Source organism: Meleagris gallopavo, chromosome 13, assembly GCF_000146605.3.
Source record: "Meleagris gallopavo isolate NT-WF06-2002-E0010 breed Aviagen turkey brand Nicholas breeding stock chromosome 13, Turkey_5.1, whole genome shotgun sequence".
NCBI classification, from domain to species: domain Eukaryota; kingdom Metazoa; phylum Chordata; class Aves; order Galliformes; family Phasianidae; genus Meleagris; species Meleagris gallopavo.
The window spans coordinates 16,947,695-16,964,304 of NC_015023.2; the positions used below are offsets into that span (position 1 = coordinate 16,947,695).

Here is a 16,610-nt window from a genome sequence, read left to right on the forward strand (position 1 = left end):
CTTTGAGTTGAGCACCTAACTGGGAGAGTTTTTATCGATCCCCTTAATGAAAATACAGTCAAGCTGCAAGGTGAATCAGTCCTAACAGACAGTGTTTGCAGCCTCAAAGAATCATTGTCATTTGGAAATAAATTTCCCGTATCTTACTGACCACTTGGCCTTCGGGAGTTGACCATGAGGTGTTCTTCCTACTCCTGTCTTGGCTGTCAGGCTTTAGGTAAAGGCAAAAGTCGCTGTTAGAGTACAGCATGGGAACAACGTGCCATTGGGATTTGCAGACAATTAAGGTGGAAGAAAACTGGAGCTTAACAACTCCATGATGCATGTGCAACGGATCAAGTAGAAAATTGGACCTTTCCTCACCAGATGTGCTACTGGTATTGTTCTGTCTGAAAGATGCCCCAAAGAAATGCAAAAGCACAGGTGGTTGGGTGCCATTGGCCAGCTGAGGGCTGCGTGGCAGAGGATGTGCCCCCAGCCATCCCCAGGGTCGATTTACGCACCGATGGCTGCAGGACGAGTTAGGTTGAGCACAGCAAGCAAAGTTGAATCCAGCCATCCAAAAATATCTGTTGGAAGAGCATCACGAGGTACCTGGAGTTAACGCTTCCCTGCCCCACATCCTCGTGCAGGCGGCAGTAGCACAAGAACTCCCAGCTGCAAGAGCCCCCCAGGAGCACCGGCACGGCTGCAGCGCAGCCCCAGGAGCAGCCTGAACACACAGCCAAGCAGCAGCGGTGCGCGGAGCTTCTGCTGCTGACCTGCAGCCCAGCTGGGCCTCCCGGGGCACATGCATCTTGTGCTCTCTTCCCTTCTCATCCTGCTTTAAAAGTTGCTTTTCAGAAAAAAAAATTGCACACAGTCGAGAGAGGAGGAGGAGTTTTGGAGCATGTGTGTGCGCTTTTCTGCTGCCTGCCTGTCCAGCACAGGGGTGTTGGAGCCAAGGAGGCAGATTTTATCCTCAGAGAGGAGCAGCTTCCAGGAATAGGGCTCAGCAAGCGCTTGGTACGAGAGTCTGTCTGGTGGCTTTGTTAAGGGCTGCGCAGTGAGACAGACTGCGCCTCGAATGAGGGGCTGCACGCTGAGCAGGGCAGAAGGAGTTGCCATTTGTAGCCTTGTTTTTTAATCATTTTCTACCTTTATTGGTATTCATAGCTCACATTTTTCCGGTTACTGTCAGCCTGGGCTTTCATCCATTTTAAGCAGCTATTTTTTCCCCTTGTTGATGATGATGATGGTATAAAGACAGATGGTGTAACTGCTTATGAATGTCCTATTTTATTTCCCTCAAACCAGACAGTGCACTTGAAGACGTATATTATTTCCACATGCTCAGGTTAGAGCCCAGACAGCGTCTGAGCGGGCAGCCAGCAGCCGTCCTGCTGCCATGCCGATGCTGACACCTCCGGGTCGTAGCCGGGAGTGCCGCCGTGCCGGGCACCTTTGTTGTGCCCACGGCGCCCGCGGGCAGCCGGGGCGGGGAGCTGGGACCCCCTGGGTGTCCTTAGCGAGGGTTTAACGCAGCAATAGACAACTCTTAATGAAGGGGTTTGATCAGGCCGGCATAAATCTGCTCTTCACGCCAGCTGCCTCGGTTAAATAGACGCTCTCTCACCCTGCACCACAGCGTTTGGAAAGCAGCGAGGCAGTGGGTTGGGGGGGGGAGGGGAAGCGGGGAGGAAATAGAATATTTTCTGAAATGGGAACCCGACTGCTGATGCCACAGCCTTTTCTCCAGTAAGCTTGACCACTCATCTCACAAGGCAGACCGCTCGTCTCACCTCTGCATCAGTAACACGTGGATTTCTGCTTTCCCCAGAGGTGCCTCTTGCTCAGGGGTCTGTTCTCCTGGGATCCCTGCAGTTCTCAAGCATCTTTAGTTTGTTAAAAAAAAAGTGAAAGAGACGTGGAGTATAAATCACAACGTTTCCTCTGAATATCACTGCAGATCTCTGGATCCTTTTGCAAGTTCCTCCTTGATTTAAGTTGCCACGTTCTCAAAGGGCACTGCTGAGTATCTGCAGTCTCCCAATATATATATTTTAATCCCAATTTCTTGCCCTGTCATTGTTAGGAGGAGGATGTGTGGAGGGAGATGATTTAACTAGTTAGATAGTTCAGATAAAGCCTCAGAATAGCCTTGGATTTTCCATGACCATAATGCAAGTTAAAATTATGAACTCTCCTGCCTGAAAGAGGATATAATGGCTTAAAAGTACCCTTTCCTCCCACTGTTGATGTAGCCCCCGTCAATTACGTGGCAGCTGCCGAGCTGCCTGCACTACACATGCATACCCGCAATGTGAGATGGTAATGTGGCTGTTACATCCTGGTGTTAGAGGTCTGGCAGCTACAGCTGTCTCTCTCCCTGTGTCCCGCCTAATGAGGGTGCCTGCCCATGGAGTCGATACGCCCTGTGCAGCCACGGCCACAGCGCACCGCTGCTTTTGTTCGTGGCTGGGGCACTGGCATTTCATGTTTTTCCTTCATGCTTTTGCACTGCTGCTGCGTGTGTGCTCGAGCTTTTCCCGTGGCCGGGATGAAAATAAGGCCCCTCAGCAGCCTCCTCCCATGTCGTGTCTCAGGGCCGTGTCCTCTGCCCCCTGCTTTGAGCAGAAGTGAGTCGTGTTGCTCTGAGGTGATCTGGGGGTCTCAGTGGTCAGGGTCAGCGCTGTGCAGTGCCATATATTCCTAGGAGCTTGAGCTGGGGATGAGGGAAGTGTTGGGGCTGAAGGTTCTGAGGGCTCTGATCAGGCCCCAGCACTCCTCTGGTCTGTGGCATGGTTGAGTAGACCCTTCTCATTCCAGGCAATCATTTTTCTGCTTGTTACACTGCAGGGGCTGTAAATGGCAGACATAGGCCAGATTCTTCACTTCCTCCCCTCAGTATCTTCCGTAGCCTTTCTTTACCAGCTAGTAGGTGGTCACTAGAGAATGCTGGGTGGCATCAACACCTGCCACCCAGTGGTTGTGCTCTGTTCCTCAGTGGCAGTTATTTGATCTTCTGGCTTGACTTTCATTTTTATGTTATTCTTTCTGCTTCTTGTTTTTCAGACGAAGCCACTGAAGATGCAGAAGGGCCCAATGAAACAGCTGTTGATGCTGAAGAGCCTGCAAAAGAGCAAGAGAGTGCAGGGGACAAGGACCAGAGCAAATGGACAGGTGGGTTTTGGTCCCTCTTTATCTTTCAATCTGAGAAAGGAAAGCGAGGAGTTGCGGAACACTACTCTGCAAAATTCTTTCCTTAAACAACCATGCTGCACAGTGCTGTTGGTGTGATGTAGGCGCTGTGAAGTCTTTGGGTGTAGCTTTGCAACAGGCTCACATAGTTTGACCCATGGTCACTCATGCATCCCCTGCCAGCCCCAGGGCCACAGGTCAGAGCTCATCTGTTCTCACATGGTGCTGGGCCTGACACAGGCAGTGGAAATCTGCAGCTGGGATTGGAGGAGAAGAAAGGGACTGCCCTTGTTGGCAGCTGACAGCGCTTAGGCTGGATTAAGCGTATCATGAAACCCCACCCTGTAGTTAAGACTGGAGAGATTGCTAACCTACTTTTCCATTATGGTCCTAACTCCAGTTTTGATGCAGAAGAGCGGAGAGGCAGACCCTGTGCTCATGCTGTTAACTGCTTGCTTTCTGCTGGATCTATGACATCCTGAAACAAACTGCAGGTGTATAACAATCTTTACGTTGCTGAGTAAGAATCTCAGCTTTCTTTTTGCAAAATCCGTGGGTAGATTTCACAGCTTCATTAAGTCTTCACAGGAAAACACACAGTGGAAAATGCAGCCTGGGCTGCTGTGTGTCTATCTGGACAAACAGCATCCAGAGTCACTATCAGCCTGAAGCGTAAAGCCCCAGCAAGGTTTCTGCATTTGTGTTGTTGAATTCGAGGCCTGCTTTCAAATGCGTAGCAACACTAGCCTTGAACTTGAAAGCAAAAGAAATTCTGAATTCATTTATGTACAGCGGATTTGCTCAACACATACCACCCCTCAGTCTTGCATTGTTTCTGCTTTCAAGCTCCCTTGAAGAGCATGGCTGTGTCACTGTGTCCTTGTGGACCCCAGACACGGAAGGGAATAGAAACCGGGTTATGTTAGTCTTGACAAACATAGAACTGCATTGTCCACTTATACAGGTTATCAAAATGCAGCAGTGGAAGTTGAGATGTAGCCAGGGAAGGATATGGGGATATCCCAGGATATAGGGAGCACCAGGGAGGCACTCAAACAATGCCTTGCTGTAAGAAGACTGCAAGGCAGGAGCTGGTCTGCAGCTCAACCCTGATGTCAGCAAAACTGAAGAGTGGTCACGTTCTCTGCTCTCATCTTGACTAAACGCGCCGACTGCATGAGAGACCAGCAGCCCTGCTGGCGGCACTGCACGAAGGCTCGTGGTCCAGCCGCAGGAGCAGGTTGCCAAGGGTTCAGTCCAGCCACGTGTGTTCAGGTCTGTGTCCACTGCTTCATCCTTGGGCGTTTTGAGGAGACGACTGCAACGATTCCGACCTGTCAGCTGCTCTTTTGTGAGTCCCAGAAAATGAGAGAAGTCCTGCGGGGGGACAGACATGGTATTTATCTGTAAGCAGAGGAGTGGCTGGGGAACCGCACACCTGCCAGCTTCGTTTGCCCCAGATTTTCCTGGGAATTGACCAAACAACTGTTTGTAAGTACTGACTGGAAGATAATGAGATGAGGAACAGTCGACACGGATTTGTCAAGAACAAATCATGTCAACACGACCCAATTTCCTTCCGTGTGAGGAAGGCCTCATTGCAGGCAGCATCTTGTGTCTTCTCCTTAGAAAGGGTTCTGGCGGTGCTGTTCAGGACATTCTCAAAACGAAGCTCGAGTAATCATGGTGTAGATGAAAATACTATAAAAAAGAGATGCATTTCTTCAGCTCTGGAAAGCCTCCCCTGGAGGATTGTGTCTGCTTCAGAGCTCTGGGTGTCGGGAAAGTAGAGCAGTTTCAGAAAAGCTGGACAGCACAAATAAAGACTGTGGTCAGTATAATGTCATCTCTGAGGAGAAAGTGGAAGGAGCTCAAAAAGAGGAGAGGACAAAATAAGTCTTCTTGTGCATAAAGTGTTTCTGAATGGAAGAAAATAATTTGATCTCTGTATTCAGGATATAGACAACAAGAAATAATGGCCCTAAATGGAAGAGAGGAAGGTTGGGGTTAGGTAACGGTAAAAAAAAAAGGTCTCCTGATACAGTCGGTGGAACACTGGAGCAGAATTTCTGGGAAGGTGCCTCAGAAGTGTTCCCTGAAGAGCAGAAGAGCTGCGGGCACAAGCAGAGCGGGCACAGCCTGCTGCAGGTCTGTGAAAGCGGGAGGTAGGTGGGACCGTGCAGGGCCAAAGGCAGCGCGGGGTGTGCTGAAGTGCAGGCTGCGAGACCTGTCCTCTGTGTGCTGTGCTGCGGTTTGCTCATCACCTTCCTTAGCGATTTACTCACCTTCTGTACCTCAGTTTCTTAACTGCAGACGGCGCGATCATTTTTGTGCGATTTCTGAAAAAAAAAAGACCTCGTGTGGCTGCCCGGAGTGAGTCAGGTTTGTGTGTCGTCTTTATGGCACAGCTGTGGCAGGCAGTGCTGGGTCAGCTATTTGCTGAAAGGAGAAACTTTGCTGCTTTCGTTGAAAGCTTGCCAAAATGTTTTCAGCTGCAGAATAAATTTATCGATTCATTTTTGTACTTATTTTAGAAGAGAATATTCCTAACCAAAAAATTTTTAAAGTAACGTTTTCCATTAAAGTACACAAGAGGAAAGCTCCATCCCAAGCAAGAATTCCTGTTACCTCAGTTAAGTTCTCACACATCTCCTCATCGCTCCTGCAAGGCGTGTACAAGTGCAGCACGGTTTGCTCTCCGCAGGGCACACGCTGCCTCTGTGCACTTGTCACAGGCAGCAGTGCTTCGTGGAAGGCAAAGCTGCTGTGTGACTCCGAGAGCATTCCATGCAGAGAGATGGCTGCAGGGCCCATGTCTGTGCAGACCTGCTTGCTGTCTCTCGCGGCAGTGGGATGTGGCAGCTGCTGAGCATAGTGCAGTGCGACCCTCACTGCCAGAGCTGCCATCCCTTCTGTCCAGGGGTCCTGCCTGCCATCCTGCCCACCATCCTGCCTGTCGTCCTGCCCATCATCCTGCCCGCCATCCTGCCCGCTGCAGTGCTGCAAAGGGATGCTCTGCCCAGTGTCTGAGCAGTAGAAATTAGCTCACCGTGACTAACACACAACTTCTCACAATCAGAGAGAGAAGAAATGTGGCCATTCCTTGACTCCATTTTTAAGTTAGGATGTAAATGATTACATCCACACACTGATTTCCAGTTGGAGCCTGGACCCCAGCCGTGTAGCTCTGTGTGAAGCTTGCAAGATTCGGAGTATGTTTGCGCGTGTTTTTTAGCTAGAGAGAAGCACTTCAGTATGCGGTGACCCAGCTGTGAAAGAGACTTTCTTAATGCACTGTCAGTCGTGTAGATGTAGAGTATCAGATTTTTTTCCCCAAAAAACAAGAAACAAACTCTTTAAAATATGGATTGAAATGAAATATTTCTGGAGGAGTAGCCTGAAGGGCTTTTATTTTTTTTAATGATTTTTTTTTTTTTTTAATCCATGATGCTCACCTAACACAGAGCAATTAGTGCAATGGAGCGTCCCTGATTCGAATCCGTGGTAGATTGCTATTAAAGGAGGTATTAATGGGCTGCCGAGAGCTGGGAAATTGTTGCAGAAAAGTGTGTTTATGGAGTATGGTGCTGGCAGGCATGATTTCAATCGGATTTGACATGTTTAACATAAATGTATACTGCACAGCTCCTGCAGTTTATGAATAATTCCTACAGGCCCACTGCCTTTCTAATTACTGAAATTGAAAAAAACAGGTCAGGCACATCCTGACGGAAATCTATTACTGTCCCCCCACCCCTGCTGTCTTTTTTTTCTTTTTTTTAATATATGGCATTTGTTGAGCACTTAATGGCCAGAATGCTCAGTGATGCCAGAGCAAAGAAAAGGGGAGAGCTGGCAGGGAGCGGAGCAGGGGGCCATGATGTAGCATCTCTTGACCCTGGAGTGTATGTACGGGAGACTTGCAATGGGATGGGGATGGGGATGAGGCGGGAGCTTTGGTGTCATTGTGGCTTTCCTGAGGATTTACAAAGCACAAAAGGTTGCTGGGCACCAGCTCCAGCCAAGGAGGAGCGTCGGGCCAGGACTCGGGGTGCTGGGACCGCCTGGAAGCTGCCTGACGTTCAGAGCTGGGCTGCCCTCAGCTCACACAGTGCCAGCAGATGTGTTCTGATGTTTCCATGAAGTGAAGGGAGGCGATGGCTCCATGGAGGCCCTCTCCCCAGCTCCAGCAGGGCTCCGTGTTCCCAGCTGGCCACTGGCCGTGCTGGAGCCAGGAGTACCCCAAGGCTCAGCTGCTGCACTGGGTGTGCGGTGCTCTGCAGGCTGGTGGCTGTGTCAGCCCTCCTGTTCTCAGGCACTTCTGTGCTGTATGCCCCCAGCACTTGGAGTCCATGTTGCCTGCATCTCCGCTGAGCTTGTGCCCTTCCTGGCCGGGAGCTCCCCCATCTGCAGCACTGCCTGGCACTGCCCATCCTTCCCCCATCCTTCCTGTGCTCTTCTCAAGGAGTTGGTAGAAGTACTGCTGTTGATCTCCCAAGCTCTGCACATTGATTTCAGTAAGTGAGTTGATACAGACTCTCGTGGTAGGTTAGTTGAAATATTTATTCAGTTGAATTGGATGGTGATATTCAACCAGATTGATGTCTGGTTCAAGAACCATATGGAATAGGTAAATATAGAAGATTACCTCTTGTTTCCTCTATTATGTAAAACAAATGATATCCCTGGTTCTAAACCGGTAGTCTTAGATATCATTGCTGGGAGGTAAGGTTTCGGTGCACCACTTTGCAGGCATGGGGTGTTGCTGTGCTCGATGTGGGGTGAGATTGTGCCAACCAGGTCTTCCCTGGGCCTGGTCAGAACTCGTCTTCCTCATGTCTCTGTGTGGGCCTGCCTTGCCCAGCTGGCTTGGGCCATTTCTCTCCCCATTGCACTGCTCTGTCCGCAGGCAGCACCCTCTGGAGCCCCGGCACGGTGTCGATGCTGGGGGCAGTGGGAGGTCTGTGGGTTGGTGCAGGCGCTGCCGCTGTGCCCTGTGCAGTGTCCCGGAGCTCATGGTGGTGCGGAGCAGCCTTGTGGCACTTGGTTGGGCCTTTCGGGCACTGTCGTGTGGACGTTCGGTGATAATTCTGTGGTTGGAACACACTGCGGGCTGCAGGTGTGACACAGCATTAGAGAAACGAATTATCTGACCATCTTCAGAGCCGCATTTTTGTAAGATAGCGATAACGGTCTGGGTACAAAGGTGTGCTTGCAGATCCTCATGTATTCACATCTGTCTATCATACAGTCGAGTTACTTATCAAATACAGATTTGAAAAAGTACCGTAGAGCAACAGGCAATGTACAGTCCTGTTAGTGTGGCTACAAGATCTTATTAGAACGAATGGTACCTTCAGGGAATAGGGAATGTAAACAGACAGCGTTTCAGGAAGAAACATCCAACCATATATTATTAACACGAGAAGTAACAACCAGCAGCACTGTAATGGTGCTCTACACCCAAGTGCCATTTCTGGAAGGCCCAGGCCGCACTCTTACAGTTGCTGGTGGCCGGGGTCTCTTGGTGGAGTTCCTCTCCCACGTCCGTTCATGCCGTGCTGTCTCCAGGTGTGTCCCACCTGCCGTTGGCTGGCGCTGAGTGAGCAGCTTGCTGCGGCCCCATCCATGGTGCTGCGGGGATGGCCTGGCCCTGCACACACAGGGGGGGAGAGCTGTGTGAGCACGGGGCAGGTAGAACAGTCCTCCCGCTCCTCAGCATTTCCGGAGGAAAGCGAGAGCTGCTGGAGGGATGCTTCTGTGTTGGCGGGCATTCGGCGCAGGGTGGGCGGCCCCATCCGGCTGTGGGCTCGTGGTGCTGGGGGGAGCTTCAAGGAAACGTCAGGGAGAGCTGAGCAGAGGGAGGCACCACCAAATATGGAATTTTATTTTCCATCGTGAGATGAAAACAGCTCCCCAACCCGCTGGAAAACTTTTTCCCAGGCTGACGGCTGAACTTGGTGGGAAGAGAGTGGGTGTGGGGGAGGGGTCGTTCCGTTCTCTAAATCAATGGAGATAGCAGAAACCCCACTGTAAATTTCTAGGGCAAGTGGCAAGCTGGTTTACGGAATGCAGGGAGATGAGAACCTCTGGCTTACGGAAAACAGCATGAATTAATAATCATTTAATTGGCTTCTCCATTATGTTGCTGGGTTGGGAGATAGAAGTTTAGATGAAGGGGCTGTCAGCGGTGCTTTAGCTAAAAGAGCCTGATGGCTGGGCGGTGGGGGAGGCAGCTCTTGCCCACCCGGACCAGGAGTCATCTGCTTCTTGGGACACAGCTGGCAGAAGGAAGGACCTGCACTCGAGGAAGTGTCCCATTCCACGCGGGGAGATTTCCCTTCATCCTCTGAAATGCAGGAGGTGCCAAGGATGTGCGAGAAGTCTCCTCAAGGCCCCAGTAGGACAGCACTGTCCTGGTGCACGGGGCTTCCAGGTGCATTTGTGGAGTAACACAGATCTCTGAGGCCAGGCAATCTGTAATAATCCGCTCAGAGGGTCAAAATAATGCAAGTGCTAATAGGTAACTTGTCATACATCGTACTGTAAGCCCATATCCTTCTGTCCTGCTATTCCTTTGCCCCAAGCCTGGTGCTGAGCCGAGCCGCAGGAGCAGCACGTCCTCATTTCTCCAGGCAGAAAGGAGCTTTTAATTCCTCTGATCTGTGATGTGGACTGAATGTGTCACTTAGTGAATTTGGCTGTTCATCAACAATAAACTGGGGTCTTGAGTTAAAATTCCCATCTGAGCTGTCAGCACAAAAAAATGATGCTTAGAAGAAATATTCAGTATGTGTTTTTCAGTTCACTGCAACAAAGCAGTTTCTCTGGGATCTGGACAATCATTAATAGTTCTGGTTCTGAAGGATAAAAGTTAGGGATGGATCAAGTGCATTTAGAAAAATGGGCATGGAAAATGGTAAGTAAAAGTAAATTTTAACTGCTTTTCACTTTTCCCAAATTGTACGCTGGCTGCTTCCCATAGGAAAGAAATTGGAAGTATAGTTGGAATTTCAGAGGTTGCACGAAGCGTTCAGCACACTGGGACAATGTCTACAGTTGGGTCACTGAACTCGGTGGCTGCATGGGTCTTTTCCAACCTGAATGATTCTATGATTCCACGAAGGTAGTTTGCTTCTGCATGACTGGTGCTTGGGGCTGAGGCCTGGCAGGGAAAGACAGAAACACATTTCGCTTTCCTTACTGTGATGTGGTGCCTCTGAAACACGTCTTGTGTCAGTAAATGAAGGGTCTGTGAGAAGGAGGCGGTTTACCTTGGTTTTGCCCAGACTGCATCCTCTGAACAAGGCACAGACACCAGTGAGCTCACCCAGAGAAGAAGAGGAAGGGGGAAGAGTATGGGGGGACCGGTCTGAGAATGCTGCCGTGCCTTGTTAATCGGCAGCCGATCCATCATATTAAATATCCAGCTGTCATATATTACCTTTCAAGTGAAAATGAATAACTCCCATTAAGGGCGAAATGGGTTTGAAGTCGATTCGAGACAGATTAAAGTACTGTTATGAATGTGTGTTCGGGGAGGAGGAGACGGGGGCTGTGTATAATATACTTGTCCTTACAGTTTTTAAATAATAGATGTCCCACAAATTTATGTACTCCGGGCTGCCAGGGTTCGGGGGAGGGGGAAAGGTCAGGGTATGCGCCTTCTCTGAGAGCCTTAACTTGCACAGAGCCTCGCTGTGGCTTCTGGGTTCCTCTCCTGCATTACTGAAACACCGCAGGATGTGCTCATCCCACGCCCTGCAGGTTGGGTCCCACTGCTGGGGCTCGGTGGGACCGCTGCTGGGAAGCGTCCGCAGTGTGTGCTGTTCCCAGGGGTGGGCCCAGCAGTTCAGAGCCATCCTCCTGGGGCCGCCTGGCACCCAGCACCCAGTCTGTACAGCTTCCAGCCATCCCTGGGGCAGACGCTCTCCAGGCTGTTCGCATGCAAAGCTTCGGGTGCTCAGAGGCAGGGGTTTGCATCCTGCTCTGCCGCACCTGCCCAGCTATTCACAGGAACGGTGCGTTGGCCTTCACATCTGACCCAGCGTTTGTGAGTCAGATGCAAGCACACGGAAGGAATCCTGCACCTAACAGGCTGTAGGCAGCATGCATAAGTAGCTGTGGTTTCTCTGCTTCTGGCTATAAGTGACACAATTCCCCTTCTGTGGAAGATAATTAAGAACAAACTTTCTGTGTCCAAGTAGGCTTTGTAGGTTATGCGTTAGTCCATGTACTCATCCTCACGCAACTAGGCAGTGAATGTTTCAAGAAAAAGCAGCAGTGTAAATGGTAACAGCATCTTCATCCAACATCAGCCTCTTTGGGAGTGTCCTGATGTGAATCTCTCCTTGTTGCAGCGCCAGCCAGCCAGGCAGAGAAGGAGCTGATGGAGCCTCCAGCATCCTCCAAACGAGTACCATTTCCCGGCAGCTCTGAGTCGCCTCTCTCCTTTAAATGGTCAAAAACTTCAGAAGAGACCAAATCGGAGCAGGTAAGGACAAGCACTCGGCTTTTTGCAGATCTGTGGGTAACTGTTTCATCTGTGACAAAAGTAAAGAGTAAAATAAATGAAAGAGGGTGAAAGGTGGTAACTGATTGCAGAAGAAGACATCAAATTACTAAAGTCTAGCTGTAAGGAAAAAAGAAAGCTGTAACAATTGCACAATTCATTTTCTGCTCTGCAGATGTACCAGTGTCCGTACTGCAAGTACAGTAACACAGACGTGAATCGGCTGCGGGTGCACGCCATGACCCAGCACTCGGTGCAGCCCATGCTCCGCTGCCCGCTCTGCCAGGACATGCTCAACAACAAGATCCACCTGCAGCTGCACCTCACTCACCTGCACAGTGTGTCCCCTGACTGCGTTGAGAAGCTCATCATGACGGTGAGTCACAGCATAGCCAGGTGTGTCTGCTGTCTTTCTAGGGAATGCGAGGAGTGAAGGGGTGACCTGACCTGCGTGGGCTGTGCTCACTGCAGGGGCTGAGGGGCAGCTTCCTCGCCTGCCTGCGCTCTGTCATTGAGGTTTCTCCCATCCTTGCATGTTTCCTTTGCAGAGACCAGCTTGTCCGTGCTTGGGCGTTGTGGCAAATGGCAATATTGCAGTGCTGAGTGAGTAATCTCATTGTGAAGAGATTGGAATAAATCAGATTTCCTTTAACTACTGAAGTCATTGCATGGGACTACATTTTGCACAGATCCTTCTGGGAGATGCAGCAGCTGATGTTCTGTGCTGGTTGGGTTGCAGAGGGAAGGTATTCAGGAGTTGGTTAGCAATTCCCGGGAAGGACAGCCTGGGTGATCAAAGTAACGTTAGAGGAAATTAGGTATCGAGTTCCTGCTTAGAATGTGATTTTAAGAACCAGTAGAGTGGCTTCGCTTGGCAGCCTTGCCTGCTGGAGGAGAACCTGTCCTGTTGAGCAGCCCATGTTCTGCACTCTATTCACTCAATGAGGATCGTTGTCGAGATTTTGTGAAATAGGATGGACCTGTTAGGAATTACTCCATACAAAGTGGCAGCGTTTCCTTTTTTTGTGTAACAGTTCACTTTTTTCAGGGTAACAAGTAAGGGATACATTGACATCAGCCAAAGGGAGGTGGAACATACGCTCCAGTTTTAGAGCAGATTGTCAGTGTTGTGCCAGTGTCTGTGCTGTGTTTGTTATTGCTTGTGCAGCTTCTAATGGCAGCAGAAACTTCAGACAGCAGATTATGGTCTAGCATCGTGCATGGGAGCCCTTCTCCAGTGCTGCCTTGGGACCGAAGTTCGACTGTCCCAAGAGCCAGCGCTTGGTGAGGAATAGCAAATCAGCAGCAGTGTTCAAGTTGCCGTCTGTGAGAGGTGGTGGTGTGCTCTGCCCCAGCAACGCTGTTGGCTGCAGGTCTCTCCCATGGGCACTGTGTGCCCGACCTTGCAGTGGGCTGCGCCGCCTCCACGCAGACACACTGAGCAGAGCCTGGCTGCATCCGCAGCACTCGTCTGCTTGCTTCCATAAATGTCACTTGGGAGCCCAGCATGTTCTTTCATGAGTTCTCTTTTCTTGGGTTGCACACGAGTTTGCCTTTCCACTTGTTGGTGTGGTTAGTCAGTGTAAGATACAGGTAGAATTAATAACGCACATTTTCAAAACCCGCTCTAAACTCACAAATCAAATGTATTGTCCGATTCCTGCACTTCTTTTATGCAGTCTTCAAGGCAAGGTTGTGGCTGCACTTAAGAACTTGTTACCAAGTGCACAAGTGTTTGTTTCAATTCCTGACAGTTTTGTGATTTCTTTCCCGCATTCCAGCTCTGTTTCTCCCTTCTTTGCTGATTGCTGATAATGAAGGGCTGTAATAACATGTTTGTCATAATACTCATATTCTTTTATCAATTCACTTTCTGTGGCATCAATTAAGCAAGCAAATGCAGCGCTACCCAGCTTTTCTCTTACCATTCTTTGGTTTTCCCTCTCTAGCACCATTCCGGTCCTCATGTGTCTCCTCACATGCTGTTGTGCTGCTCATCTTCCCTCTTTGCTCTGTGAGCCACCCATCCTCTCATTTTTCTGCCCTCTGCCTTCCAGGCTCTGTGGGAGTCATGGTGCAGTGAAGGCTCACAGTGACCACTCTTGGACCAACTGCTTGCAACTGCATGGAAAAACCCACATACCCAAGCAGGCACCACATCTGAAAATCCATTAAAAACCCAACCAAGGTGATATGTCCCACCCAGCATCCTCTGAATAGCAAAATGTAAAGAGACTTAGGAAGACAGACCAAGGGCAGTTCACTAACCTTTACAGGCTTTCTGAACCCACAGGCTCAAGCAAGGGTTGCTCTGCTCTGGTGGACCACTGCATACATCTAAATAAAGGATCTGCCCCATCACAAAGACATCTGGGACCTACATCCATATTAATTGTTCATGGTCAATTGTGCAAATACCTTCTGAGGACTTAAACAAGTCTGGTTAGCCTCTAACTAAATTTAAGGAAGATGTTTTGACCCAGCAAGAGAAGTAAACAGAAGCTGAGCCTCTTTCTTAGGCCAGTAAACCAACTGCTTTGCTAAGGGTGTCTGCTGTGCTGTTGTGAGTATGGTTTGTTTGGGCTGGGCTGTCTGCAGAGCACGCAGTCTACAAACCCATTGATTTGGTGCATGAGGGCTTGCACAGGTGTTTGCCCTCCGAGATACGCGAAGATAGACAGAAGCCTCTTGTTTGGGAGCTCAGGGCAGTGCCCAGGGGACACGGTCAGAGCAACTGCTGTAGTGTGGCAGTTCTTTTAGGTCATCGCATCTTCTGTGCTAGAACAGGACCTCATTCTTCTGCTGCAGTGTGCAGCACTTCTGCTGACAAATGTGAAGATCATCGTCTTCCTTCTTTGTTCTGCCGTGGTGGCCCTGGGTGGCTGTTTGCGTGGTACCCAGAGATATGTCTGGGTAGAAAGACTGATTCTCCTTCACATCCAACTTGGATGTGGGTCAGGAAGATGGCTCTTTCTGAGTTCATATGGCAAATATTTGGTGAGATGAGTATGTCTTCTGCAGAACCTGGCAGCATGCGATATTCGTAGTGTTGCTTTGTGGGTTCCTGACTTACTCTGATGTGCAGATCAGGCCTCGGTGCTGCCATTGAATCGCAGCCCAGTCTATGGGAGCAAGGTCCCTTTCGACACAGTGTCTTTGCATTTGGCATTTGGAGGAGGCTCCAGTTAATAATACCTTATCAGACGCCTTTCAGGAACCTGCAGTGTCTAATATGTCTGTTGCCATGGAAACAGCTACTTGCTTATGCTCAGCATCTCATATCTGTGTGGCTCGTGCCCTGTCCTTTCATAGCGGCGCGCAGCCCGGGGGCTGTCCTGCGGCCGGCAGCTCCGGGCAGGGCTCCAGGGGCAGCGTAGCGGTGCAGAGGGGGCCGGGAGACTCATCCCCTCCAGCTGCACAAGACGTGGCTGGGTTTGTAGCGCGTGGCGTCTCGGCCGCGCTGTGCTCTGATCGCCATCTTCCCAGCCACAGCCGCTCCGCCAGGCTCAGCCCCGCACCGCTCCAGCAGAGCCCCTTAATGAGGGTGAAGCGCAGTTCGTCGGCTCAGTCGATTGACAAGACTGATGGGCTTGAAGCAGGAGAAGGGACGGCTTCCCAGAGCTCCCTCCCCCCGGCTCGGCCTGTGTCTCCTCTCCTGGCTGTTCTCGGTCCTCTCCCAGTGTTTCCAGCATTTCCTTTTCATCGTTTTCTTTTCTCTCGTGTTCCACCAGTGATTCCTTCCCATCCCTGCCATCCGCGCTTCTCCCTTGCACCATCTTCACATTTTTCCCCTTTCCTATTGTCTTTTCTCATTACTCTCTCCCTTCGTTGTCATTCAATTTTTCTCTCTCCCTCCTTCTCGCCCCCTTGCGCTCCCCCCTTTCCCTCTCACTCTGTGTCTCATTCTCCATCTCGGATGAAGGTAATGAAAATAATCGGGCTTCATTAATTCTGAGCCCTGTGAGATGATAGCCATTTGGAGCCATGTTTGCCAATTAGATGGTCTAAATTAGAAGTGACCTTGGTATACTGCCATCGCTTTGCCTCTCTGAGTCTAATGAAGCTTTTCACTCCAGCACCCTCTCTCTCTCTTTGTAATGGAAATTACCTCCTTTGTCTGGTTCGGGAACCTTGCATGGCGCGCGTTTCCCCCTAGGTTGCACGGACTTAGGGATCGTAATGTATCTCCTCAGACCCCTTCTGGAGATTTTCGTTTCAAAGCTGCACCATTTTGGTGTTCCTGGGCCACGTATGTGGTTGCTCGCTCTGAGGAAAGCAGAAGGCTGATGCAGAGTGTGAATGGAGCTGGTTGTTCATGTATCCAAAGATAAATTATTGGACGTGGCACAAATATGCCTGTGTGCCCCTAGGGCTGACGTGGCGCTGCTCAGCAGCTCAGTGCCGATGGGGCATCACTGCCACAGTGTCATCTGCAGGCTCACAGATTGTTCCCAAAGCCATGGCCTGGCAGGGCTGGCTGTGTGTCAGAGCACTGTGTGCTGGAGGTGCTCTTGGGACAGGGAGGGAAGCACGGTGCGTCCGTCCAGGTGTTTGTGGCAAAGTCATTGGGTTGTGTTGTTCACAGAAGTGGCCACGGCGGTGCCCAAGTGTGTAGGTGGTCATAAGGGAACTTTTTTCCTTGAGGAGACTGAGTTTCTGATAGGATTCTTGGAGGTGCAGATTTGTCCCACCAGCAGCTGCCATTTCTGCAGCGCTGTTCTTCAGCAGCTCTCCATGCCTGGCATGGGCTGCAGGGGGCGGGAGCAGGATGGGCGGTGGGGCCTCAGCTCGTATGCATTTCTGGAGCTGCTCACGCACATCACTGGAGTGCAGATGGACAGAACCTGATGGTTATATTCACACCCATCCATTGGGCCATCAGAAGGAGCAGATAAGAGTGAGCTACAGATCCTTCCCC

The 16,610-nt window shown here is 50.4% G+C and overlaps 1 protein-coding gene across 1 annotated transcript in view; it reads left to right on the top strand.

Moving 5' to 3' along the window:
• Positions 1-16,610, top strand: part of ZFHX3 (zinc finger homeobox 3) — a 71,521-nt gene that overhangs the window by 30,606 nt on the left and 24,305 nt on the right. The window contains 3 exon segments of the mRNA XM_031555416.1: positions 3,055-3,162; positions 11,541-11,674; positions 11,868-12,068. Of these exon segments, the coding sequence (XP_031411276.1) occupies positions 3,055-3,162; positions 11,541-11,674; positions 11,868-12,068 (443 nt within the window).